At 52.4% G+C, this 27,990-nt stretch overlaps 1 protein-coding gene across 2 annotated transcripts; it reads left to right on the top strand.

Moving 5' to 3' along the window:
- On the top strand, positions 1–23,205 carry LOC128122314 (angiotensin-converting enzyme). 2 transcript variants are annotated; one of them, XM_052757781.1, is made up of 25 exons: positions 4–3,399; positions 4,062–4,229; positions 4,961–5,054; positions 5,617–5,760; positions 6,467–6,658; positions 7,187–7,284; positions 7,596–7,768; positions 8,118–8,341; positions 8,636–8,780; positions 9,049–9,147; positions 9,367–9,489; positions 9,842–10,053; positions 10,694–10,830; positions 11,665–11,823; positions 12,050–12,137; positions 14,120–14,263; positions 14,434–14,625; positions 16,379–16,476; positions 16,639–16,811; positions 18,970–19,193; positions 19,483–19,627; positions 19,909–20,007; positions 21,933–22,055; positions 22,379–22,566; positions 22,752–23,205. In XM_052757781.1, the coding sequence occupies exons 1-25, from the start codon at positions 3,133–3,135 to the stop codon at positions 22,982–22,984; spliced, it is 3,942 nt and encodes a 1,313-aa protein (XP_052613741.1). In that variant the 5' UTR covers positions 4–3,132; the 3' UTR covers positions 22,985–23,205. The 2 variants fall into 2 exon arrangements, with proteins under 2 accessions (XP_052613742.1, XP_052613741.1); XM_052757782.1 differs by lacking the exon at positions 9,049–9,147 and having other exon boundaries at positions 1–3,399.
- Positions 23,206–27,990: the final 4,785 nt, after the last annotated feature.

The following is a 27,990-nucleotide window of genomic DNA, read 5'->3' as shown; positions in this document are numbered from 1 at the left end:
CTAATCTCCTTTGCTTAGCCTTTTTCCTAACCCTTGACAACAACTTGTAACCAACCCCCCTAATCAATGAAAATTATCCCAGACCCAAAACCCATTAAAAGACCAAAAAAACCAACCGCCCCACATAGTAGTTTGTACACACCTATTCTCCCAGCAGTTAGGGGATAGAGGGAGCAGAATTGCTCTTAGTTTGAAGCTGTACCTTACTGAACAATCAAAGGCTAACCCCTGTTGTAAAAGAATATGATCTTTTTTATAAGGAGCAAACATAACCAGGGTTGGTTGGCAAAATCACCCTGCATCTCTCTCAGATGACATTAAAATGGCTTATTGGGTTATATTGCAAAACAGTGACAACAAAAGCAATAGAAATAAATGTAAGGTTTTATTTTTGAGTTCCCAATTCTATTCTTTTTTTAATGTAGAGGAGCGTATGTGTGTGCACCACATGCATGCAGTACCTACAGAGGCCAGAAGAGGGCATCAGACCCACCCCCCCCCAGAAGCTGGAGTTCCAGGCATTGGGAGCCACCCAGTGTGTGTGATGGGAACTTAGGTCCTCTGCATGGGCAACTAGTGCTCTTCTCAATCATGGAGCCATCTCTCTAGCCCCTCTACTATTGATTTTGTCACATTATTATTATTTTTTTTTGAAGAAGGGTCTCCCTATATAGTTCAAGATGGACCTGGAACTCATGTAGCCCAGGCTGACTTCCAACTTTTGGTTCTCCTACCTCCGTTTCCCAAGTGCAGGGATTATAGGAGCATGCCACCAATGCTTAGGTTTGTTGACATCTTTAGGGGCTAATTTTCCTCTATCTGTGGTTACTAGTAACTGGGAAGAATCTAAAAGATGAGCGCTTGCCTGAACAAGCAGGCTGTACTTCCACAGGTGGGTCTTCGGGGCTCCTCACTGGGCCCACCCGAATCAAATCTTCCTGCAGGATTGGGAGCCTCCTCCACAGTTTCAGTGGCATCTGGGGAGGGAGCTGACAGTGGAGAACCTTCCCTTTTCCCTACCTCAAGGTTATCATAAATGGCAAATCACCCTACCTTAAGGTTATCATAAATGGCAAATTATACCATTCACACATTAAGGGTATAGAAACATCCAACATGCCAGACAAATGTAAGGTATATTTTTATTTCTCCTCTCCCTCATGAGTAAGACCCTAAAAATAGAGAAAGCTATTTTTAACTTTTACTTTTCAGGATATCAAGGTTGCAATGTCTGTATTACTGTAAGTTCCAAATTGGTGAGGTTTGGCTCTTCATAGATTACTCTTGTGGGTAGTAGAGCTTCCATCCGGAGGTGTGAACATGAACGCTGGTCATTCCTTCCTCACATCTCCATGCCTCCCTCTTTGTAACAGGTATGTGCTAAGTTCTGGGAAAGTCACAGGGAATAAGGCAGACTGACCTCGTCTCTACCCTCCTGGAAAGTATGGTGTAGTGGTGGAAGCTGTGTTTCAACCAGCTCGTAATAAAATGTCACCCAGGGGGAGAAGGAGGGTGATGACTCCAACCTATCCCTGATAACAGTAATTAACCTTTGCTTTTGTCGTTTTTCTGTAAGGCAGAGCTACTCACCCCTGAACTCAGTCCCTAACCCAAGACTATAGCCGATGTCACATTGTCACACAGCTGGGCCTGAGAATGAGCCAGCAGAGCGAACTGCCTGTTCTTCTGCTCTCCTGGCCCGGGTGCTCAGGAACTCTTCCGAGACAAGTTGGGCCCCAGCCCCACCCTGTCTTCCTCTCCCCTTCTTGCTTTCAGTTCCGTTTCTGACAGAAAAGACAGAAGAGCTTCTGAGTACAGGCTCAGCCCCAGACTCTTACCTGTGTCTACCCAGCCTCCACTTCTGACTGCCATAGGCACCACCCTCAGAATCCCCTCCCAAGCCTCCTCCAGTTCAGGCTCCTTCCCCCAGAAGACAGCAGCTCACTGGTGGGATATACGCACCTAGTTCTCACCAGGTGGCCCCTTGCTCTCCACCTTCTCTCTCCATCTCTATCAGTCCTCTGGGGCCTCTCCTCTAGCATGTCACCTGACAGGCTGGCACAATCTCACCGAGTCTCCAGGTCACATCATCACCCCATCTACCAGGGACAAAGGTCTTCCCACCTCTTTGGGGGCACAGCCCTGGTGCTGAGGGGTTAGCCTTCACAGCCTCCTAGTGCCTCAAAAGGATGTGATCCCCCTTCCTCCATGCTTGTCACTTTGAGGGACAGGTGGAGGAGACAAATGACTGGGAGTGTGGAGACCTGAGGTGACTTGAAGCCAATCTGTCTCTGGTAATTTCTCCGTTTTTAAAAAGCAGGGGGTTGTTATAATCTGTAAGGCATTTTGTAGCTCTCACATCGTGCAGCTGTGAAGTCTAGGGCTCTGTTGGGACAATGCATGATGGTCCTTGTGAGCTGAAACTGTCAGCTGTGTAGCCAAAGGGTAGGGGGCAGGAGTGCCCGCGCTTGTGGCCCACTCTATGGCTCCCCCTCGTCGAACAGAACAGACCCTCAGTTCTTCTATTTCGAGACGTCCCTCACCCCAAGCCCAAGGTGAACTGGCTGCTGACATCCGCAGCACCGACCCAAGGCGCCTGTCTGGCACCCAGGCAAGCGACCCCTTTCTTCCAGGACCTGGCAACCTCAAGTCCATCATCCCCATAGCGCCAGCCAGCCAGCCAGCCAGCCCTGCCTCTTCGTCACTCAAGAGCCCGGAAAGGCTTGGAGGGTTAAGCCGGGAAGCCTTGAGAAGTCAGAGACGGCCGGGCCCTATAGCCTGAGAATACGTGGTGGCAGCCAGAGGGCACGGCTGGGCGGCAGCAGTGTGTTTGCAGGGGCAGGGACCTCTTTCTAGCTTCCTCTGCAAGAGCCCGACCTAGCCCCATCTCACCACCCGAGGCTGCTCCTGGACCCCTCCGGGTCTGGGCGCCCCTGCCCGGGGCCGGCTGGGGACTCTCCCGGGCCCCGCTCAGCTGGGCCCCGTGTCGCTGGGGACTTTGGAGCCGAGGAGGAAGCGCGGAGGGGCGGGGAGGTGGGGGTGTGTCGGGAGGCGGCGGTGGCTGGGTTTTATAATCCGCAGGGCGGTCGCGGCGCGGGAGAAGGGGCAGCGCCGCACCGCGCGCACCGCGCTATGGGGGCCGCGTCCGGCCAGCGGGGACAGGGGCCGCCGTCACCTCTTTTGCTGCTGTGGTGGCTGCGGCTGCTGCTGCTGCTGCTGCTGTCGCCCACCGCTGCGCTCGACCCTGAATTGCAGCCGGGCAACTTTCCCGCGGATGAGGCAGGGGCGCAGCTCTTCCTGGAGAGCTACAATTCGAGTGCCGAGCAGGTGATGTTCCAGAGCATGGCAGCCAGCTGGGCATACTACACCAACATCACCGAGGAGAATGAGCGGCTCCAGGTGGGCGCCCAGGGCCCGGGCGGGGGCGGGGCACGGCAGGGCGCAGCGGCCAATCACAGGCCTGCGGTCAGCCGCCCGGGGCGGGCAGCAGGCACGAGGGGCCCCCCAGCCTCAGCCCTGAACAGTGAGGTTCCCTAGTAGTGGGTCCCCTGCCACCGGCCAGACACTCCCACCCTCCCTGCGCATCAGACAGGCGGTGATGCTCCTGTACGGGTTGGGCACGTGATCCATGCCAACACAGGAATGGAATGGAATGAAGCTGGCTCCTCCAAGGCCAAATCCTCCCAGCGCGCAGGCGTCCAGGGCTGGGGCAGCAGTGGTCGGCATATAGGGTGCCCTGCTCGGCTCCAGAGCCCTTGCCTTCTGGCAGCTGCCCAACCTCCTGTTGAGGTTCCTTTCCTGGCCTTCCACTCACTGTCCCCTTATTCTGGCCCCAATTTTCTCCTTCATTGTTCCCTTGAGTCAGATTCCCAGAGTTCCCAACCAGAGGGCTCAGGAGGAGAGGTGTGCGTCTGCAAGCTCATCTCCAGGACAGAATCTCTGCAGGACCAAGGGTTCGGGAAGCCCTTCACTTTCCTAGCTCTCTCAGTACCGTAGCCTCTCCTACATGGCCTCTGCCTGAGCTGGACCACTCTTTCCACCCACCCTCCTGGTGACCACAGGAGGAAGCAGAACTCATCAAGCAGGAGTTTGCAGAGGTCTGGGGCAAGAAGGCCAAGGAGCTATATGACCCCATCTGGCAGAACTTCACTGACTCAAAGCTGCGAAGGGCCATTGAAACTATACGCACCCTAGGACCTGCCAACCTGCCCTTGGCCGGGCGGCAGCAGGTAGGCCTGAGGGTGGAAACTTGAGTGCCCCAAGTGCCCTATTGTGGGGGTTGGGAAAGCAGCCTGGCAGACAGGAAGGGCTGTAAGGCATCTGGAGGGAAACAGACGGCTGCTAGGTACACAGGTTTTCCCTCTAGATGTGTGATGTGACAGTTACTTTATATTATGAAGTAGAAAGTCAAATTCACGAGCTGGAATGTAGTTGAATTACCAGACTGCTAGTCTAGCATGTGTGAGGCTTTATACCCAGAATTACATTACACATGCAAAGAGAGATGTTTCTCTCTCTCTCTCTCTCTCTCTCTCTCTCTCTCTCTCTCTCTCTCTCTCTCACACACACACACACACACACACACACACACACACACACACACACACAAAGTCACCAGTAAATTTCTCTCTAGACAGACTTGGTATATGGGCTTCATTAGAAAGGTTGGGAAGACAGACCGCACCAAGGCCAGAGAATAGCAGGGATTCACCCTCACTGTGGGCAGGTACCAAGCTGGTGTTTGTCTCAGATCCCTGGATCTCTGGTCAGTTCCACTTGCAAAGGCTGCCTCCACAATTGCAGTGGCAATTGGAAGAGCCGAGAGTTGCTGGGTGACCTTGTCTGAGTCACATCCCCTCTCCAGGCCACTTTTTCCTCCCAGCCAAGGGAGGTGGGTGGGCAGATTAACTCCGGGGGCCAATGTTTGCTTACTAATAGTTCCTCAACTCCAAATTGGCAGTACAACTCCCTGCTAAACAACATGAGCAGAATCTACTCTACCAGCAAGGTCTGCTTCCCCAACAAGACTGCCACCTGCTGGTCCCTGGACCCAGGTACGGGGCCATCCCATCTCTGCAGGGGTTTCCTAGTCCTTCTGGGTCATCTACAGGATGCTGTTTGTCAGTAAATCAAAGGCGCTGGTCCCCCATTGGGGCTGGAATGTGCAGATGCACCCATGCTCCTGGCCTACACTGCTTCTCTCTCTTGGCAGACTTACTTCAGGAACCTTCTAGCTCCACCCCTCCACCACTAAGCTACCTCTCCTTTTAATGGGTCCCCTCACTTTCTCCAAAAGCCTCTCACAAAGCGTTGGGTCCCTGGGGGCTTCACCACAAGGTCAGCCATTCTATGCAATGAGCCATGGAGGGTCCACCTGTTCCAACTTCTAAATGTCCTTTCTGTGTCCACTACCTTAGACATTTTCCTGGGTGCAGGGTCCTGCCGGGTGCTTTCTTTGTATAGCCTCACCCCAGCAAGCCCTGAGGCTGTCCTTGGTCTGGGGATACTGTGGTACAGAAGAAGCTGGTGGGAATGAAGACCAGTGTGCACCTCTGGTGAAGGCTGTTAGGGACTGAATACAGACGCTTCCTCACTCACCCTGCTCACCTGTCTCAGAGCTCACCAACATTCTGGCTTCCTCACGAAGTTATGCCAAGCTGCTGTTCGCCTGGGAGAGCTGGCATGATGTTGTGGGCATCCCACTGAAACCCCTCTACGAAGACTTCACCGCCCTCAGCAACAAAGCCTACAAAGAAGACGGTGAGCTTGTGTCTTCCACTCCGTGGACAGCAAGCCTTTCTTTCCTCGCTTATAAGACACTCTTGTCTGTTGTCCCCAGACGGTGAGCTTGTGTCTTCCCCTCCGTGGACAGCAAGCCTTTCTTTCCTCGCTTATAAGACACTCTTGTCTGTTGTCCCCAGAGCCTCAAGTCCCTGAGCTAGACAAAGCAGCCAGTATGGTGGCTCCAGGGCTGACCCAAGGGGTCTCAGAGCTAGTGGGAATGGCATGAAATCTATAGCCAAAGTACCTTGCTGTCCTGTCCTTCTTACTGCTGTTCCTGGTACCATTTGTGGCACTGCTCCCGACCCTAAGACTCTCTGCACCTTTGTGCTCAGGGACCTATTTTGCTAGAGGCTAGAGCAGCCCCTGCTTAGAAATTATAGACCTTGATATGGTGACCCAGGCCTGTAAATCCCAGGACTTGAAAGGCTGAAGTAGGAGGGTGAGGAGTTTGAAGCCAGCCTGGGCTATAGAGGCCTGAAAGATGGGAGGGTGTCACACACGCAACTGTAATCCCAGAACTCAAGAGACTGGGGCAGGAGGATCTTGAGTTCAATCAAGGCCAACTTGAGCATCAATCTCAAGCCCATGCTTGGAGTCAGGAAGATAGCAGAGTTAAAACTAGAAAACTAGGATGTGGAGGACCAAAGCCTTGGGCCTGACCTGCTCTCTCCCACTCTGTTAGGCTTCTCGGACACGGGAGCTTACTGGCGCTCCTTGTATGACTCCCCCTCCTTTGTGGAGACTCTGGAGCACATCTACCATCAACTAGAGCCCCTCTACCTGAACCTCCATGCCTACGTCCGCCGAGCACTGCATCGACGCTATGGGGACAAATATATCAACCTCAGGGGGCCTATTCCTGCTCATCTGCTGGGTAAGGCCCTGGACCTTGCTGCCCAGGGGAACTTGGGGTGCAGGAGGATGCCCAGCAGAGGGAAGATGGTTCGTCCTCATGATACCTCCAATGTGTGGAATGCCGTGACCTTTGTTTCTTATGCAGAAGCCCCTGTGACTCAATGTCCCCAGCAGCCTTTGTGGGGACACCAAGGCTTAGGGTAGCCAGGAACTTAGAGCCAACAGAGAACTAGAATGGGGCGGAGGTAGGGGTCAAGCCAATGGCGTTGGCTGCGGGTTCAGGGAAGAGGCAGCCGACTTGCAGATCACATCCAAGGACACAAGCCTGGAAGCCTGGAAGCTTGTGGCCCCTTGGCAAAGGATCCTGGCATATTCAGATATGGCACCACTAACCAGTAACCAGTCCTGTGGAGCCTCGAGAAAGTCAGGCGAGCTGTCCTATGGTCCTAGGGGGTACAGGTGCTGGCACCCACCCAGGGCAACATATATGGGAAACTGGCATGGCTGGGCAGGAGCCCAAGTTGTCCCATTCGCTTCTTCCATTTAGGAGACATGTGGGCCCAGAGCTGGGACAACATGTATGACATGGTAGTGCCTTTCCCAGACAAACCCAACCTCGATGTCACCAGTACCATGGTGGAGAAGGTAAGCTCTGGAGTCAGGCTTCAGGTAAGGCAACGAGATGGGGAGAAGGGTAGGAAGGGTCATGTGATAGGCGTGACCTCTCCCCTTTCCTACAACAGTCAACAGCGAGCGACCTTGGGTCTCGTCCTGTGGCAGAGTGATCTGCTGTGGTCAGTAGTGCCCTACCTCTGGGAAGTGAGGCCACTGAGCCTCAGGTATCTCTCCTGGGCCAGAAGCTACCCTGGGTGGAGGTCACTAAGCCCTGCCCGCAAGGCAGTCCCAGGGGCTCCCATGTGGCTGGCCTCCAACCTGTTTCCCTACCTCTTGCCCAGGGCTGGAATGCCACACACATGTTCCGGGTAGCAGAGGAATTCTTCACCTCGCTGGGGCTCTCACCAATGCCTCCTGAGTTCTGGGCAGAGTCGATGCTGGAGAAGCCAAGTGACGGGCGGGAGGTGGTGTGCCACGCCTCAGCCTGGGACTTCTATAACAGGAAGGACTTCAGGTCTAGACCCGGGAAGAGGAGTGGGGGGGCGGGGCTCCAAGGAGGAGGCCGCTGTGACTCAGACCTGCCTCTGTACTGGAGGACTGTTCTACTCCAGGGCGGTAGTGCACATCATCCCATTAGCTCACCATCCCTGAAGCTTTGAGAAGCAATCAGCTGGGCACCCTGGAATGGAGGAGGGCCTGAGTGGTGGTAGGCCAGGCTAGGGTCAAAGGGTTGCTAGTGTCTAAGTACTCCTCACCCCAGGACAGAGCCCTCCTTAACCCTATGTTCCTCCAGTCCCAACCTCCCCAATGCTCTGGCCCCTGCCCTCTCCTTCACCTTCGTCCTCATCCTACCCATGCTCCAGGATCAAGCAGTGCACACGGGTCACGATGGAGCAGCTGTCCACGGTGCACCATGAGATGGGCCACGTGCAGTACTACCTACAGTACAAGGACCTGACTCTCCCCCTGCGTAGAGGTGCCAACCCTGGCTTCCATGAGGCCATCGGGGACGTGCTGGCACTCTCTGTCTCCACTCCTGCACATCTGCACAAAATCGGCCTGCTGGACCACGGCGCCAATGACATGGGTATGAGCTGGGGACAGGAGAGGATCCAGCCCGAGCCATTCAAATTTTCTACCACAGCAGAATCTCTACTGTCCCCCCATGCCACCTTGTCATTTTTAACTTGAGGCCCCAGATACACCCTGAGCTTAGCACTCACCCGGAGTCCCTGTCCACGCAGAGCTAAGGACTGGGGGCTCACCTCTGTCTGTCCAGCCTCACCTCCTTGCTGGATGGCCCTCCCCTCCCCCAGGTCCACTATACCCTAGGTGGTCTCTTTCCTTCCCCTTCCTTCTCTGTCTTCCTGTTTCTGGACAGAAAGTGACATCAATTACTTGCTCAAGATGGCCCTAGAGAAAATTGCTTTCTTGCCCTTCGGCTACTTGGTGGACCAGTGGCGCTGGGGGGTCTTCAGTGGACATACCTCGCCCTCCCGCTACAATTTCGACTGGTGGTATCTTAGGTGAGAAGAGAGATAGGAAAAGCCTAACCCAGGGCACCCCCAGCCTCCACCAGTCTTGTCTCCTCCTTTTTAACAATGTCTGCCCCCCTCCCCACTGCCTCCCCCCTTCCTGCTGAGACCTTACCTCCAGGAAGTTTCCCCCATCTTCCAGGATGTAGAAGGGATGCTGCGGGAGGGGTAGGCTACGGGTGGAACCCGTATTTTTTCTGCAAATCTCAAGCAGCCTGTGCGTCCCTAGAGCCTTAAGATTTTACACATCCCCTTCTAGAACCAAGTATCAGGGGATCTGCCCTCCAGTTGTCCGGAATGAAACCCATTTTGATGCCGGAGCCAAGTTTCATATCCCAAATGTGGCACCGTATATCAGGTACCAGGGCTGTGTGTTCCTCCCGCTCCATCATCTTTCAGGCCCAAGGGCTGAGAATTAGAATGACCCTTTCTCCTGGGCTATGCTCAATTTTTTTTCCTTCTTCCTACTGCTAGCCCTTAGTGCAGCTGTCACCCTGCCGAACACAGGATAGAGCCTGAACAAGGGGCTTTTGTCTCGCTCTCCACAGTCCTCCTAGCACCTGCTCTGTCCCTACAGGTATTTTGTGAGCTTCATTCTACAGTTCCAGTTCCATCAAGCACTGTGCAAGGAGGCAGGCCACCAGGGCCCACTACACCAGTGTGACATCTACCAGTCTACCCAGGCTGGGGCCAAGCTCCGGTATGTGGCAGAAAGGAAAAAACAGCTTGATGCTGAGGAGAGGCTGGCGAACAGTATTTCTGCAGGTAGCTGACTGTTCTGGTTGGAACAGCACAAAGCTATACTGCTCTGGAGTAACTCTTTCCTCTCCTCCCCCAGCTCTCTCCCTCCCTCTTCCCCCCTTCTCTTCTTTATATCAAATATTTATTGAGCTGGCCTTCAACTACCATGGGGCCAGGCGAATGTCCCCTACCACTCTCACAGAGACCCTAGTCCTAGAGTTCTTTTACCACCTAAGGACAGGTGGTCTGCAGCACTGTTGCGGACCCCAGCCTGTGTCCCCCACACCTATAGTGCTCACTCTCCTTGGCAGGCAGGTGCTGCAGGCTGGCGGCTCCAGGCCCTGGCAGGAGGTGCTGAAGGATATGGTGGGCTCAGATGCCCTGGATGCCCAGGCACTGCTGGAGTACTTCCAACCAGTCAGTCGGTGGCTGCAGGAGCAGAATCAGCGGAATGGCGAAGTCCTAGGCTGGCCAGAGTATCAGTGGCGCCCACCGTTACCTGACCACTATCCAGAGAACATTGGTAAAGCCCTAAGTGAGGGTGGGCTGGGACCAAGAGGAGTCCTGGCCTCTGGGCCCAAACCTCAGGTTCCTGGTCAGCTCCTTCCAGCTGAGCCCTGGTATCCTTTGCCGCAATGCCAACCCACCCCTGGGCTCATCATCAGGGCCCTACAGCAAAGATGGGCATGTCTTTCTCCCAGCATCCTAGAGATGCTGTGCCCAAGCCTGAGGGCCCCTGGGGTCAGTCTTGCTGGCACATTGCTCTATGAGGTCACACTGCAGACTCAGCTCTTATTGGCCAGTGGTGGGGGCTGCAGGGCTCTGCTCTCCTGCGGCCATGGGCCAAGGTTGGGCTACTCCAGGACTGCCCAGCTTCCTCTTTCTGCTCCTCTGCTACGGGAACCCCCTGCTGGTCCTCAGTCAGGTGGCCACTGACCACGTGACAACCAGCCAGGGGATAACAAATCAGCCAACAACCCGGAGCCAGACAACAACTCTCCAGACAACCATCCAGACAACCCAGAACCCAAGTGGGACTCTTGGAAAAGGGCAGGGCCACGAGGGGTCAAGCAGCCCGGGGACAACAAGAGGGAACTCCAGTGAAACCACACTTTGTGGCAAGGAAGGCAAGGCCTGTCTATTTTCCTCCTCACCTCCTACAGACCTAGTGACTGATGAAGAGGAGGCTAACAGGTTCGTGGAGGAGTATGACCGGACAGCCCAGGTGTTGTGGAACGAGTACGCAGAGGCCAACTGGCACTATAACACCAACATTACCCTAGAGGCCAGCAAGATCCTGGTAGGAACCACTTCCACCAACTCCAACATGTAGCATGTGCACAAACACAGCCACACTCACAGAACACACACACACACACAGCACCAAGCTGCCAAAATTGGTGAGAAGTCTAAACAGAATATTTAAAACACTCTATTTTGGATTTAGTGGCTTTGGATCCACACCTGAGCAAATTTCTCTGGTCTGATACCATTCTTAGTCACCATTCCCAGAGACTGAAATCCGTTGTCTGTAAATAAGTGATGACAGCAGCATCCCTCTTTAAAAGATTGACAGCCTGTTTGTCAGCACTGTGAGGGATCATTCCCCTGCACCCTGTTCCTTCCTCTGTGATCGAGTGTACATTATAGCACAGGAAGCCAGTTCCGGCCATGTGCTCTAACCCTAGCTCATAGGGTGCTAATGTTACTTGAAGATACACTGTGTGCTGCCCATGGATCCTTAGTACCTCAACTTCTCTTCCTGCATACATCCTTAGGCAGTTATACACAGTGATATTCTTCGTACTTCAAAGATGCCCCCCTGAATGCTTGGGAGGGGGGGTCTCCTATCTAATAGCACCCTGCCTTCATCCTAATGACATTTATGGAATGGCTGGTCTTCCTTTCCCTACGCTATCAGGATATATATTGCTAGACTGCAGCTATCTGTTGAGGAACATATACTTTACCCAGTACATTAGCAGATGACCCAGGTTAAAGAGGAGGGTATTCATATAGGCAAAGGTATCGGCCTGATCAAACCACACTCCTCGACACTACCTTTATGGAACCTCCTACACAGAGGCCATGCCAAATCTCCTGAGCCTGTGACACCACCCCCTTGTGCCCTCAGCTTCAGAAAAACAAGAAGGTGGCCAACTACACCCTGAAATATGGTACCTTGGCCAAGAAGTTTGATGTGAACAACTTCCAGAACTCTACCACCAAGCGAATCATAAGGAAGGTTCAGAACATGGACCGGGCAGTGTTGCCTTCCAAGGAGCTAGAAGAGGTGTGTGGCCATGGGGAGCAGGGAGTGGAGACTGCTGGGAAGTGAACCAGATCGTGGGTCTGCCTCCATTGCTACTTTCTTGACATGGGCCATGTCCACACGTCTCCAGAATTCCCATGACTACAGCATTTTGGGGCACATGCTCCCTTGAGTCCCATCCATGTTGCCTGAGGCCAGAGCAGGGGTGGGGTGGGGGGTACTTCACTACTCTTTCTCTCCCTTGCAGTACAACCAGATCCTGCTGGACATGGAGACGACTTACAGCATAGCCGATGTTTGCTACGCAAATGGAACTTGTCTGCCGTTGGAGCCTGGTGAGAGTACCCCTGAAAGAGAGAGAGGTGGGGGGCTGGCGGGTAGGGAGGAGGATGCTGTCAAGGGAAGGAGGAGATGGGCTTCCCTAACTCACTTCCTCCAATGGGAGCCAGCACCTCAACATTTCCCTAATTCTCTGCCCCTCTAGGGCATCCCCCCTGCCCAGAACTCCCCAACGCTCTCCTTCCTTTCTGCATGCCCCTCAGGAGAATCTCAAACATGTGTTTTAAAGGCTCGGGCCCCAAAAAGGAGAGCTACAGACCTTTGAGTCTGTGTCTCCACCTTCTGTGGCTTCCTTGGAACCCCTCCCCACTGGGACATTGCTGAAAAAGAATCTGGGGCCAGAGAGGATAAACCAACTCAAGAGTCCCACCACCCTAGAAGCACTAAATGAGAACTCGGCCTCCTGTTCCCTGCTGATAGCATTCCCACGCCATCCCTTCCTCCACGGCACCTTCCTGCCAGGCAGCCATGACCGGCTCGTAACCACCTCTCACTGCTTATTTCTCTTCAGGCTGTCTCCTTAGAAAAGGCTCACTCTGACCCCTCCCCCAGGACCCACACACATATCTCTTTCCAGGGTTGGTGAGCTAGAGTCATAAGCATTCTTTGTGAGGAATCGTTACCAGAAGTTGTTTCTTCCTGGCTCCAGCCTAGCTCCCGTGTCAGAACAATGACAAATACAAGGGGAAATGGAAAATAAACAGGAGCAAGAAACAGTTCCAGGGCAGGGTCTGGCCCATAGGTAGTGGGTGTGGGCACACACAAAGAGGGAACATGTACGTGCTTCCGTGCATGTGTATGTACGTGCAAGCACAATTGGGACACGTGTGCATGTCTGGGTGTATATTTCTAAATATGGATATCAAAAAAAAAAGTGTAGCATTTGGCATCCCTACCATCCAGGCCTTTGATCCAGGACTAGGCCATCTGGTCATAGACATGGTAATTAAAATAAAAAGCCCATGAAGACCGATGACTTTCATCATCAGAAAACAGACACAGAATTCTCAAAACAAATCTTTTTCAAAGAAAGCTAAATTAAATTTACCTTTTCTGTGACAAGCGTATATGACACAGAATGTTCCAGAATAGAGCCCAAGTTCAACAGTAAGGGTTTCGGATGCTCCAAGGCTCCCTTATCTAGGCCAAGGGCAGAGCAGGAGGAGAAGCCTCTGTTCCAAGACTGATGCCTGCAGTCTTGTGTGGCCCTCACCCTGGCCTGAGAGGTGGATGTCAGCTTTGTATTCTTACTGGGGTGTCTCACACAGAGTGGCCTCACGAGACCTAAAGCCAGGGTCCACCTTGTTAGGGGCAGCTCACATAGTTCTTGTACTCACACAATCCTTACAGCTATTGTTTTATTCCTTTGAGTCCAGTGACGATTTGCAGAGGATGTTGTGGATTCCCAGGGCCACAGCAATGAGAAGGCATAGCCCCTTCTTGGGGACAGACATTTCCAAGTCCCTGGGAAGGCCAGGGTTACTCCCTTGTTTGTAGATATGGAAAGAGACCTGCCCAAGGTAACTCTCATGAGAGGGATAGAACTTGAATTCAGGCCTGTGAAACTTCCCAAACCCTTTCTCCCAGGGAAGGGGAATTCATGGGAGAGCATTTTGTTTTTGCTCCAGCCTGGCCGCCTCCTGCGTGGGTACACAAGCATGTCATTAAGCTGCTTATAAGAAAGGAACAAGTAAATCCCTTTCAAAGTTATCAAACCCCTGCAAGTGTCTGAGGTCGTGTGTGTGTGTGTGTGTGTGTGTGTGTGTGTGCGCGTGCAGCACCTTATGAGCTCCTAGTGGCCACTGGCTCCCTCGCTCTCTCCTCTCTCACTAGACTTACTGCCTATACTGTCATTTCCAAGTGATCTTACCAGCTTTATTCCAACTCTGAAACTCCATGAGCAAGTTCCACGTATCAACAGATGAGAGGTGAGCCACAGACCGAGGCTCAAGCCATCCACCCACCCCCTCCCTTCCAGATCTGACAAATGTGATGGCCACTTCCCGGAAATATGAAGAGCTGTTATGGGTGTGGAAGAGCTGGCAAGACAAAGTGGGGAGAGCCATCCTTCCCTTCTTCCCGAAGTATGTAGAGCTCTCCAACAAGATCGCCCACCTCAATGGTGAGTTCCCGGTGCTGGTACCACTGGCTGTCTGTTCCCCAGTTCCCTCAAGCTCCTCAAAGAGGTCCTCTGAGACCCTTAGGCTAGGGACAGGAAGGGCGCTAGAGGTGTCAGGGGTGTATTGAGTGCATGATTGCTGTTGGGAAAGCTTGGCTGTGTCTCCTGTGCAGGCTACGCTGATGGAGGGGCCTCCTGGAGATCATTATATGAGTCTAAAAACTTGGAGCAAGACCTGGAACAACTCTACCAGGAGCTGCAGCCACTCTACCTGAACCTGCATGCCTACGTGCGCCGCTCCCTGCACCGCCACTACGGGTCCCAGCACATCAACCTGAATGGCCCCATTCCCGCCCACCTGCTGGGTAAGGACACTGCTCCAGCTTCAAGGACAATAGTAAGGGACAGGGTAGTGCTGGCCACAGGGCAGAGAGCAGGCCAGAAGAGTGACGGGACTTGAAGCCTTGAGGGAGCATGGCCAGGGTTGGAGTGGAAAGGGGCTGGAGGAACTTCCTGCTCATGTTTAGTTACTACATGTTTTTATATTTTTCTTTTGTGGTACTAAGGATTGAACTCAGGGCCTTGTATGTGGCAGGCCAGTGCTCTTACCCCTGAGCCACACTCCTCAGCTCTTCTGGTGCCATGTTTGCCACAGAGTCAGGTTATACAAGCATTTCACCATGTTTTAAGGGTTAGACCACATTGCCCATCATGCCTTGAGACAGCCAGATCTGGGAGTCTGGATGTGGGGTCTGAGGAAATTCCCTGTGAGATTTTGACAGATGCCAAGTCAGGGATGGGGTTGCAAGGAGAGAGGACTCAGGGTCTAGGTCAAGGTGTGACAGGAAAGAGGAGGAGCCCTGAGAGCTCAGATCCACTTCAACTTTGGGGCCCTTATCCTTCCAAAGCTTTAAATATTCAAATAGTGTTCGGTGCATGAAGGAGGGAGTGGAAGACAGAAGAGACGGAGAGGGCTGGGGGAAGTAGAGGCCGCCAGTTTTCCGTCCCCATTAGGCCATCACTTTCCTGGTGGTGGTGTGATTAGCAAAGCCAGACAGAGCACATTTAGAGGTCATTTGGGAGACCCCCCCCCAGAAGGTGGTCCTGCTATGGGCCTGATTCTCATGCAGCTGGAGCATTGCTGCAGCCCAAGATCTAGTCCTCCTCCATTCCTCATTGGGATAGTCCAAAGAATAACTAAGTAGACATGAGCTCAGTGACCAAGAACAGGGAGTCCAGGAGGGAAGCAGCGTGCTCCAGATGGCCAGGGATCCAGACTGGGGCTTAGAATTTCATCTCCAGTGATCAAAGAAGAGGGAATTCTTTAGGTATCCCCCCCGCCCCAACACTCCTGTTCCTTTCTCATCCCTCTGCCACTCTGACTCCCTCTGGAACATTCGGCCTCAGCTATGAAAGACTCCTGACGCTACATGGAGTTTTGAACCTTCTAGTCATTCTGAATGCCCCTCCTCTCTCCAGTCCTGGAGAACTGGGCTCTTAAATGACCCTCAACTCTGGGACATTAGCCTCTCCCAAAGGTGGTGGTTGGTTCCGTCAGAGTAACTAGTGACTTGCATAATGTCAACTGCAGAGAACACAGAAGAAACACTGTAAAGGTGGCTGGTCAAGAGTGTGACCTGATGGCATTTAAATCCAACCAAGTCTCTTAGGAGTTTGAGCCCTGTTTGGATTACTTAACTCTTTCCAGACTCAAGTTCCTCTGCTGCTCAGTGCCAGGGAGCAGGCAGGATTACAAGTTGCTCTGTGTGCTTGGGGTGGCACTTAGGAAGTGGTGGTCATGTGGGTATCGATGCTCCAGGGACTGTGGGTCTCCTGTGGATTCCATCACTGCTCACGGGCAGTGAAGACTCTGTTGATTCCTAATGACCAGCAAGGTTTGTACCTGTAACCCATATTGGAAATGACCTTGTGGGCTGGGTACATAGGTAGGAGACAACGCACATCAAATACCCAGCGCAGTTTGCAAACAGTTGATGCTCCAGAGATGCCACCTTGATTGACAGGACTGGGATCGGCCCACCTCTCCCTATAGGATTTCTCTGAGCCTAAAAAGTTATGTGTTTCCTCTCTGCCACCTTTTCCCCCACTTGCCTCCAGGGAACATGTGGGCGCAGACCTGGTCCAACATCTATGACTTGGTGGCACCCTTCCCTTCAGCCCCCAACTTGGATGCCACGGAGGCCATGATAAAGCAGGTCAGTGAAGCCAAGGCCATCCTCCATGGGCCTTCTGAGGGAACAAGGAAGGGCAGGCCCCAGATGGGAGGGCAGAAACCCTCTCCCTCCAGTGTGGCTCTCTCCTGCCATGGTTGTGTCTGTCAGAGACCTCAGTTTGCAAAGAACTCTCTCTGCTTCCAGGGATGGACGCCCAGAAGGATATTTAAGGAAGCCGATGATTTTTTTACCTCTCTGGGGCTGCTACCTGTGTCCGCCGAGTTCTGGAACAAGTCAATGTTGGAGAAGCCAACTGATGGAAGGGAGGTAGTGTGCCATGCCTCAGCCTGGGACTTCTACAATGGCAAAGACTTCAGGTGTGTCTGGTTAGAACTGGGATCCATATCCTGAGCTACAGGGACAAGGGTATGAGCCAAGTGAAGGCTCTGTGGCTGTCCCCTCAACTGGAGCAAGACAGATGGGGACAGTTTGGGATGAAGTGGAGGACTGAGAGTCCAGGAGGTGGGTTTGGTCCTAGTTATGAGAACCAGGTGGGGAAATTCTGCCTAAGAAATGAAAGCCAGAAGTGCTGGCCAGCTCTGTCAGTGGTCAGTGGGACGCTGAAGGTTGCAGACCTGACATAAGCTATGTCCAACGTTCAACCTCTTTTGCATTTTGCTGGCCCTTCCCGTGGGTGCACCACTGGGACATAGGAAGACCCACTGTCACCGCTAACAGACAAGGCACTGTCTTTGTCAAGTTGGGGCCACTTACCTACAGCTGTCTAACGGACCACTCCAAAAATCTAGTGACACAAAATGGCCAGTTGATCCTCAAAGTTCCAGTTCAGACAGTGCATAGTGAAAGTGCCCTTACACCACAGTGACAGACATCTCAGTCAGAGTATTTCAGAACTTTAATTGGTCCAGCAAGATGTCTCAGCAAGTCTGATGACATGAGTCTGGTCCTCCAGATTCACATGGTAGAGAGAGAGAATGGACTTTCAAAAAACATTGTCCTCCAATGGCCACAAGCACACCATGTCAGGTGCATACCACATGAATATATAAACTCTTAAAATTTTAATTAATCAATTGGCATAGGAGAGTGACTCCCAGGGCTTTGTACTTTCTAGGAATGCACTATGTCACTGAGTTACCCCCTGGGCACAGCTGGGGTGATTTCAATGGCTCATCTGGAGCCATTTATCCAGGACCTCATTTTGGCTGTTGGCTGGAGTTCCTCAGTTTTTTCCCACGTATAGTGTCAAGGGTGGGGTGTTCAAGGTGGCCTTTCACACTGAGTAGCTGGTTAGGATGGTCAGAGCAGCTTGGGGTTGATCAGGCATCTTTTTGTTACAAGCTGGCTTGGGTTCCTTCCTATTGTGACAGTCTCTGGCTGGCAGATATATTAAGCCAGGTTTCTCAATGGCTGAATTTAAAACTGGCACTGAGGCCTGTCTACTGTGGATTCCTTCTACCTCAGCCATCCTCTTTTAGACAGGGTCTCACTATATAACTTAGACTGACCTTGAACTTGTGATCCTCCTGCCTCGGGCTACCAAGTGCAAGGATCACAGGCATTTTCAATCCTACATATCTGCCATATTCTATTGAAAAATCCCAAGGACAACCCAGATTAGAAGGAAGAGAGCAATGACTATGTCTGGGAAGGGGCAGAAATGCTGTTCCCAGCTGATGAAGCACCCATACAAGAGGCATAGACACAAACCCAGGAAACAAACGAGTTGGGGTTCATGGTGGGGCTTTGGGGGAACACTGCCTGGCCTTGGCCCTTCAAAGGCATGAGGGCTTGGAGCTGTAAGGCCCAGGTAGATTGACAAGTGGATCAGGAATCATAGATGTGAGAATTCCTGTGGGAATCCTTTTTTATGATGAGTCAGAGAAGGTAAGCAGAGACCATCCTCAGTGGGTCAAGGATGTTTGGCAGCTCCTCCCCCTCCCCCCATGCATGAGAAAGAAATAGGAGGTAAACCTGCACTGAAAGACTGTTTAGATCCCAGGAGAAAGTTCCTGTCATTGGAACTGGCTTGTAGAAAAGGGTAAAGGCCACACAAAGAGGCACAGCCTTCTGGCTTAGATGGCTCTGCAGCTGTGATTCAGTCCAGGCCATTCCTCAAGTGAATCTACTGACTGGTTTTGGATTAAATGAGATGCAGCGTGGCCCGGCCCAGGTGTTCCCCAGGAAGCCCCAGTCCTGGAAGAAAGAGACAAGTGCGTAGAAAGCACTGGGCACACATTCTACCCAGTACAGATGGAGCGTCTCTGCCTTTAGACCAAGTCAGAAAGCCATAGTCAGTGTGGATTGGAGTTATTCAGGAAAGTTAGGGGCAGAGGGATGGCCGCAATGACCTTTAGAGACTTCTGGCCCCCAGGCTACCTCGTGATTCCTCCTTCTCATCATGCCATGCTCCTTGCATCCCTGGGGAGAAGGTCCGCCTCATATGACGCATGCACCATGGTCCCTTTGCTCCTTTGTCATTCTGACACGAGTTCTCCCCACCCCTGTTCCTAGGATCAAGCAGTGTACCTCTGTGAACATGGAGGAGTTGGTGATTGCCCACCATGAAATGGGCCACATCCAATATTTCATGCAGTACAAAGACTTGCCTGTGGCCTTTCGGGAGGGTGCCAACCCTGGCTTTCATGAGGCTATTGGAGATGTGCTGGCTCTGTCAGTGTCTACCCCGAAACATCTCTACAGTCTCAACCTGCTCAGTAGTGAGGGCAGTGGTTACGGTGAGAGGGTAGAGGTGCTGGTGGGTGGGCTGGGGACCCAGAAGGGGTAACATACTTCTGAGGTGGGGGAAGAGGTGCCCCCGGGCAAAGATCTGAGATAGACCGGTAGAAAGGCAAGAGGCCCCAGCGGGATGAACCTGACAAGGTAACACACAGGTCATCCCAAGAGGCAAGTTTTAGGGATGGAGAAATTGAACACCTTGCTCCCCTCCCCTCCCTGGGCCTGAGCTGCTAGGCCCCCGACAAGAAGCCAGCATGGACCTGAGACTGCATGCTCTTCCCTTGGCAGAGCATGACATCAACTTCCTAATGAAGATGGCCCTCGACAAGATCGCCTTTATCCCCTTCAGCTACCTCATCGACCAGTGGCGCTGGAGGGTCTTTGATGGAAGCATCACCAAGGACAACTACAACCAAGAGTGGTGGAGCCTCAGGTTCTAGAACACTCTGGTGGGGGTGTGGGTGGGAGTGGGTTTCTGAGAGTGTCTGCACGTGCTTGTGTGTCTGCAGATGAGCCAGTGAAGTGTATGTCTGTGTGCGTGCATGCATAAGCCATATTCCGCCCCCCCCCCCAGGTGGTTGTACCCAGGAACACAGCATGCAGGAAGAGAGGGCATTCTGGTGCAGGGACAATTCTTCACTTAAAAAAATGCCAGCCCTCTCTCAACGTGGTTCTCCCCAAACTCACCCTCTAACATATCTTCCCGTTTGACAGACTGAAGTATCAGGGTCTCTGCCCTCCAGTGCCCAGATCTCAAGGTGACTTTGACCCAGGGTCCAAGTTCCACGTTCCTGCAAATGTGCCGTACATCAGGTAAGAGCAAACGGAGCAGGGTGCACTGTCCATTCCATGCTCGAGCTCCCCATCAGACCAGCAGGGGCTGGCTCAGGACACACGGTGCCTGGGTCCACTCACCCGCTAGCAAAGCCATTTCTTTAAGTAAGTCCTTGGACAGCATGAGAGCTTATACCAACCAAACCGTTAAAAACCAGAAACTTCACCAGAAGATTGGCTAGTGGTTACAAGGCCTAGTCTGGGTAGGATTCTTGTTTGAAAACAGGTTTGACCCTGTAGCCCAAGCTGGCCTGGAGCCAACTGTGTAGTTCAGGCTGGCCTTAAACTCACAGCCATCCTCCTGTCTTGCCACCACACCTACCACTGACAGGGCAGTTGATATCAACAGTGTCACATGGCTGTATACTGACTTGGGTTCTGTGGATTGATTAGTTTTGAAACGTGATCCCTTTGCGGGCCCTTTGCTGCAGCTGAACAAACTGCCTGGAACATCTGCTGAGTTGTACCTGAAATAATCCTGAAGCCCAGGGCAGGAGGCCAGCTTATGGAGGAGGCAAGGTAGTTGGAGACAAGTTAGTTGCCAGGTTTGGGGTCAGAGCTTATGTCCTTGAACAACATCCTCTGTCTCTATGGGTATCAGTTTTCTCACCTTGATCTCAACATGGATGGTCACAAGGGCTAACAGCTTAGCCACTTGTCTACACAGAGCATGCTGGGGACCTGGTAGCTGTGGTCCTCCATTGTGAATTACTCTTAAGGGGATTGCATCAGCACTGGCCTGTGCGTCATGTGGCCATAGCATCAGGTAGGCAAGGCAGCTCCTTCTCTTCCTTATGTTCTTATGGGGAGCTGGGATCCACAGAGCTCCTAAGAAGTTGTGATGGGTAGACCTCAGGACAGAGTTCCTGGTGCCCAGGCTACCTGGGAACCAAGGCACAGAGGACAAAGAAGGCCTCTCAGGAAGGCTAAGCTTCTTATAGTTCTTGCCTCTAGGAATCTCTGGAAGCCAAGGGGAGGGAGGCCCTGACACCAGGACTAAAGTCAGCACTTAGTAGAATGGACAGAGTCTGGGACAAAAGACATCATCACTCTACTCAGACACACTCTGAGACTGCAGAGGGCCAAGGAGCAAGAAGAGTTGTTGCTAGGTCCCATTAGGCTTGACCTAGAGAGTGCCCTAGTGAGAACCTTTAGGGGAGGTTCCCAATGGGGCCACGACCACCTGCTGGATCTCCTTCTGAGGTCCCAGCACTCACTCTTGCCTTGAGATAGACCCTGTGACAGTGTCCCCACTTAGCACAATTATCCAGGCAGGGATAATTGAACAAGGGGGAGTTGGCTCTCTAGAAGAACCCATCTCACATTCTGGCCAGCAGCCTGAGCCTGAGCACTCTGAGGAAGTGCCAGGGGAACAAGTGGCATATGGCTTATGCCCAGGATCCAAAGGCAGAGCCTGTACCACTACTCACAGTGTTTAAAAACTAGAATTGGTGTGGTTGCCCAGACCTTAACTGGGATATTCCTACCAGGAAATCCCTGTGGCTTCAGATAAGACTGTGCCCAATGCCTTCCCCACCCAGAAGGCCCTGCCAGACCCACAGGTTCCACCCAGCAACCCCTGGCCTCTGATCCAAGCATGGAAACTCCACAGCCTGCAACAGCTTCATAGGCTCTCTCATTAACCTCCGCCTGTGCCTGTCCTTTGGATCCCCTTGGAGCAGGAATGTAGGCAGCCTGAGGGTGGGAAGCGTCCATACAGGCACATCTGGGAAGAGCTCAGATGACCCTAAAGGCCAGAGTGACATCCTGACTGCATCCTGCCCTGCTCGGTCCCCTGTGACTGTCAGAAGGCTGGGTCTCACCGGCACCCACACTCGGTTGTGCCTCTCCTCTACTCTGGGCATTTCACCCACGCCGTGAGCCGTCTCCTCTCTCCACTCCAGGTACTTCATCAGCTTCATCATCCAGTTCCAGTTCCACGAGGCACTGTGCCGTGCAGCTGGGCACACAGGTCCCCTGCACAAGTGTGATATCTACCAATCCAAAGAAGCAGGAAAGCTCCTGGCGTGAGTGTCCTTGAACCCTCCTTCGACTCTTTGGCCCTGAGAAACCACTGAGCTATTCTGGGAGCATTTTCTGTTTGGTTTCTTGGGCAGAGAACAGCCAAGAAGAATCTGTTCCACCCTTGACATGTCACCTTCAGGAGGAAACTGGAGTCCCTGGGCCCTGAGGCCTCCCCTCTCCATCCCTGCCTCAGCCCTCCTCAGGCTCTCCCAATCCTAGAGGATCCTTTATGCTGGGAAAGGGGGTATGGGGAAAGAATGCCAGACTGGGCAAGAGGATCCATGTGGTTTCTACTCAGGTTTCCTTCCTCTGCTTCTTCCCCCAGGGATACCATGAAGCTGGGCTACAGTAAGCCGTGGCCAGAAGCCATGAAGCTGATCACTGGCCAGCCTAACATGTCAGCCTCCGCCATGATGAACTACTTCAAGCCACTGACAGACTGGCTCATCACTGAGAACAAGAGACATAAAGAGACACTGGGCTGGCCACAATACAACTGGACACCAGAAACGGGTACTACCACCCACCCCACCTCCAGCCCCAAGCGCAGCTCCCAGAGCTCACACAGGGCTGAACCCCATTCCTAGTTCAGACAGCCTCCAGTCTGACCTCAGAGCAAGGACAGGGACACCAGAACACAAGGTCCCGGCCTTCCTGTCGCCCTGCCCACAGCCCTGTCTCCTTGCTTCCTCGCTCAGCTCGTTCAGAAGGCCCCTTTCCAGAGTCTGGCCGCGTCAACTTCCTGGGCATGTACCTGGAGCCACAGCAGGCCCGTGTGGGCCAGTGGGTGCTGCTCTTCCTAGGCGTCACCCTGCTTGTGGCCACCTTGGGTCTCACCCATCGGCTCTTCAGCATCCGCCAACACCACGGCCTCCGCCGACCCCACCGTGGGCCCCAGTTTGGGTCTGAGGTGGAGCTCAGACACTCCTGAGGTGACCCTGCTGGCAAAGCCGGCAGCGGAGTGTCCCACGAGAAACTGGATGGGGGACATGGTGTGTGGGTGGAATACCCTCTAGCTGGGCCTTCCTCCTCCTGCCCTGTCCCCACCCACTCTCTGCCCCCAGTCCTAGCCCCTGTTCTCTAGATCCCCAGCTTCTAACATGGAATTCCCCATCCAGTCTCTGTGAATACAATTAAAGGTCTTCCCCAACACCTGAGTCTCTGTCCCTTGTGGGGAAAGTCAGGGGCAAGACGGGCTGCTTGCCTGTCTCCTGACAGTCCAGCAGGCCCCTTTACCAATCGCCTCTTCTCAGTCTCTCTCAAAGCAGGAACCCAAATAACCTTCAGTGCTGTGGCCCCTATCCCCTACGACCTTTCCCACCAGTCCCTTCCTAACAGCCTAGGTGAGGTGGCCTAGGTCCTGCCACAGCAAGCAGTTGCCATCGGGGTGGGGCATCCCAAGAAGCAGCAGAGAGAAGACGCAGATGCCATGGGCTGCCTCCTGCTTCGCATCTGGATGCGTATGGAGGGATTACCCTGTTCCCACACATCCTGTTCCACGGTGACCCCTGTGTGGGTGTCTCAGGAGGAAGGTCCTGGATGCCCCTCTGCTACAGGAGGAGGGCCCTAGAAGGGCCTGGCTCACTGAACATGCAGAAACCTCACAGTCACTAAGACTCCCGCCACACCAGCTCTGCCGTCCGCTTTGTGAGTGGACAGCCTGGGTTCCCCGATGGAGCCACACCACACAGGCACTGCCCAGGAGAAGGAGCAATAACCAGAGCAATAACCAGTGACCACACAAGTGTGTTCACTGCTGTAGGCCACCTGCTCGTCCCAGAATGCATGCCCTCACCCTAAGCCATCTTTTGGAAGGCCTACTTAGATTTTTGAGGGGTGTCATTTTGAGGAACTTTTTAAAAATAGTTTTTCTCTACATGTTTGCGTAGGAAATTTGGAAAACTCTGAATAAAAGCCCATGATAGAAACATCAAGAAATTTAAACACTGTTGACACTTTGGGGCGCATGGTCCCAGCCTTTCCCCCCACTCAATACACAACGTAAATAGGATACCAGTGTATTCTTGTATATTCCCCTCCTTTAACATAAATGCAACTACTTTTCAAGTTTTTAATTACCAAGCCTAGCTCTTGAACAAATGGAAATTGGTCAGATTTCTGGGACAGAATCTTGCCTTCCAGCCTGGTCCCACCTCTGTTAGGACCCTCAGCCCAAACTGTCTCTAAGCTTTGCTGATATTTTCACCCCCACAGGGTTCACGTTCACAACCCCAATTTCTGGCCCCCAATATCCTTAGCCTGGTTTTTACTGCTCAGTCTCTAGCACGTGTGTGTGTGTGTGTGTGTGTGTGTGTGTGTGTGTGTGTGTGTGTGTGTGTGTGTAGGCCTCTCCTGTGCAGGATACGGAGTTGAGGAATTTTGGATTTGAAGGAGGGTGGACGTTTACAATTCAGCAAGACAATGAAACTCATAAACACAGCCTCTAGATTGTTCCGGTCCGTATACCACAGACTTTAATTCCCCTCCCCACCCTCTTCCCGACCTGTGTTTTGTAATTTGTTTGCCAGACGAAGGTCATTGTCACGTGACCTCCTTTCCTATCTTTATAAACTACAGAGGTTCGTGCTGCCTTTCAGGGCTGTGGGCAACGTGAGGTCACCAGACTGAGGGCAAAGAATTTCGCCATGTGGTTACCCTGGCAAAGTCTTATCTCCTGGACACGAGTGTACACGCAAGTGTGTGCACTCACACGCTCAAGCACCCAGTGTAGAGCTCAGAAGACAACTTACAGGAGTCTGTTCTCTCCTTCGGAAGGAACCTGTGGGCGGAACTCGAGGTTGTCAGGCTCTCGCAGCAAGAGCTTTACCCACCATGCCCTCCTGCCAGCTTTACCCACCATGCCCTCCTGCCAGCTTTACCCACCATGCCCTCCTGCCAGCTTTACCCACCATGCCCTCCTGCCAGCTTTACCCACCATGCCCTCTTGCCAGCTTTACCCACCATGCCCTCCTGCCAGAGCCCATCTTGTTTTTATTGTATGGAGAGCAGGGCATGTGCACATGCAGATACCATGGAGCGCTCATGGAGGTCAGAGAACACCTAGCAGAAGCTGGTTCTTTCCTTCTACTGTGTGGGACCTCTTGTCAGGCTTGGCACCTTCACTGAGTCCTTTCGTCAGTCCTCCACTTTAGTTTTTGAGACAAAGTTTCTCACTGAACCAGGAGCTTGCCAATTCCACTAACCTTCTGGCCAGGAAGCCCGAGAGCGTCTACTATTGCTGCTCCTGCCAGATTGGATGTGTGATGCCGCGCCCAGCTTTTATAGGGGATCTGGGGATTTGAACTCAGGTCCTTAGGCTCACACAGCAAGCACTTTCCCAACTGAGTCGGCATCCTAGTCCCTCCCTCACACTTTCTGAAACATTATAGTTGTTTTGGACTTTTTATGTCTTGAGACGGGAGTCTTGCTATGTAATCCAGACCGACCTCAGATTCTCAGTTCTCCTGCCTCAGCCTCCTGAGTACTGGGGTTATATGCATCTGCCAACATTCTCAAACATTACACGTGTTCAGACTCCTGTTTACGCTTCCTCGGGTGAGTGAGGAGGGGTGGAGTCCACCTGAAAGTTGGCAGAGAAAGAGGAGGTAGTGATCCTCCTGCCTCAGCATCCCAAGTACCGAATTATAGGTGTGAACCACCACACCAGGCCACCTGGCCAGCACATATTTTTCATGACTCATCCATGGGTTTTATTTTATTTTAAATTGCACTTATTTATTGGGGTTGCTTACCACAGCACACCTGGGGAGATCTGAGGACAGCTTCAAGGTCTTTCCTTGGTGGGATCTGCTCCACTTCACTGTCTCTGTCATTGAGCATAAGCTCTGGAACCAGAACATTTGGATTTGAGTCCAACTTCCATTATTTGCTGCTGTGTGTCTGTGAGCAAGGTCCATAGCCCCTCTGCTTGTCTCCATCTGAAAATGGGGTGTTGATCAAAGTGCCTACCTCATGGGTTTGTTACAAGGACTGTGATGGTGAAAGTCCCCTCACGGTGTCCAGCACCTGGAAAGTTCTCTGTGGGGCTGGCCACAATTGACCTTAGATTTTCTCTTCTGAGAAGATTCACTTCCGAGTCATCTATGTGAGCTGTAGAGGTAGCTCAGTCCATAGAGTGCCTGCCTAGCATTCACAAAGCTCTGAATGTAATCCCCAGCACCACATAAACCAGGATTGGCAGCACAGGAGAGAGGAGGGGGTTCAAGAGTTCAAGGCCATCCTCAGCTAGGAAAGTCCAAGGCCAGACTGGGCTCCAAGAGACCCTTCCTATAAAGGGGTCGTGGCTGGGAGGAAAGAAGGAAGGAAAAAGAAATCAAGCCTTCTGACTTTATAAAAGATGTCACATCTATACTGTAGGAGGTGACTGGCTGCTGGACCCAGGTACCAATGTTGCAGCTTTGTGGCAGAGGCACTGTGACCTCCCCAACATGGCCAGGAGCTCCAGCACCTACTCACTTCTCCATTGTGTTCTTTGACTACTGTCTGAAGAGTCCCTTTTCTCCTTTTCTAGCTCAGCTCTGCATTTTGCATTTGCTGGGCATGGTGATACACACCTTGGCTTCCTGAATTCCCTCAGTTAAGGCAGAAACATTTTTAGTTCAAGACCAGCTTTAGGCTACAGAGCAAGACCCCATCTCAACAATGCAAAAATGTATGCTTCTTTTAGACAGGGGTGTTGCCATTCAACATCATGCCTGGTGCCCCAAATCCTGTTTTAATGTCTCTATGCCTGAAGCAAGAAGGGCTTAACCAGTCCAACCCTCTTTCCTCAGATTTTAAATGTTTTGACAACAATGGCTATTATTTGGGGGAGTTATGTGGTCAGTTTCAGTGATCACGGTGTCAGCACATGTAAAAGGGGTGGGGGGGTTGCTGGGCTGAGAGTAAAGGAGACATATGGTGTATAAGGAGTCTGCAGGTACAGGGATGTGAATCCAAGAAAGAAACCCTAAAGTGCAATGGTTTGGCTGCTCTCCCCAATTCTATGCATCAGTGTACTTGGGAGTCACTAAGAGCCAGCAGGGAACAGAGTCTCACGGTTGGTTTGGAAACCAATCTCAGGTATTCATGGACATGGACCCTGAATGGAGGGGACCAGCCACACTTCTCCACACCCCACAGAGTCCTGACGGCTTCTACTAAAGCGGATATTGGGGAAAGAGAAAGGAGCCCTGGGGTTGATCACTTGTCTTCTGAGAGAAAAAGGCCAAAAATATAAGTCTAAGAGGCCAAATTAGAAGAACCTGGGAAGACAACTAGGTTTTCAGTCTAAAGACCCAAAAATGTAACTTCTAGGGGGCTGGAGGGATGGCTCAGAGGTTAAGAGCACTGACTCCTCTTCCAAAGGTCCTGAGTTCAATTCCCAGCAACCACATGGTGGCTCACAGCCATCTATAATGGGATCTGGTGCCCTCTTCTGGCTTGCAGGCAGGACACTATATACATAATAAATAAATCTTTAAAAAAAAATGTAACTTCTGCCCATGTATTCATTCATTCATTCATCCATCCATCCACCGTGTATCCATCTATCCATCCAACAACCCTCCCCATCCAACATCCCACTCACACAAGTGACCCCAGCCTATGAAGAGGGGTGTCTCATCAGTCCCTAGCCAAAGCCCAGGGCTCCTCCAACCCAGGGAAAAGTGACCAAATAGAATAAGTTCTGACTTAAACGTCAAATTCTCCTTTAGATCTGCCACTAGTGAGCCACATACACCAAGTCACATGACTTGACTCTTCTGGACCTCAAATGCTCCTCATCTGCATAATGGAGGCAGTTGCACAAGAAGCTGGGTGGGCAGTCTTTCTATTCTAACATTCCATGGTAGACCCTTTGGCCCCTGATGTCACAAATATGGAGCTGACTCGTGATTGGCCATTGCCTCTCCCGGCTCTGCTGTTCTCTTGGTC

The sequence above is a fragment of the Peromyscus californicus genome, unplaced genomic scaffold, assembly GCF_007827085.1.
Source record: "Peromyscus californicus insignis strain IS unplaced genomic scaffold, ASM782708v3 Scaffold_3__1_contigs__length_106647218, whole genome shotgun sequence".
Taxonomy (NCBI): domain Eukaryota; kingdom Metazoa; phylum Chordata; class Mammalia; order Rodentia; family Cricetidae; genus Peromyscus; species Peromyscus californicus.
Note: the sequence above shows the minus strand (reverse complement) of the source record. Positions and strands in the feature narration are given on the sequence as shown.

Bases quoted from the DNA above. Each gene is read 5' to 3' on its own strand.
- LOC128122314 (XM_052757781.1), top strand. From the start codon at position 3,133: ATGGGGGCCGCGTCCGGCCAGCGGGGACAGGGGCCGCCGTCACCTCTT. The intron at 3,400-4,061 runs GTGGGCGCCCAG...TGGTGACCACAG, and splicing joins AGGAGAATGAGCGGCTCCAG to GAGGAAGCAGAACTCATCAA. The intron at 10,831-11,664 runs GTAGGAACCACT...TTGTGCCCTCAG, and splicing joins TAGAGGCCAGCAAGATCCTG to CTTCAGAAAAACAAGAAGGT.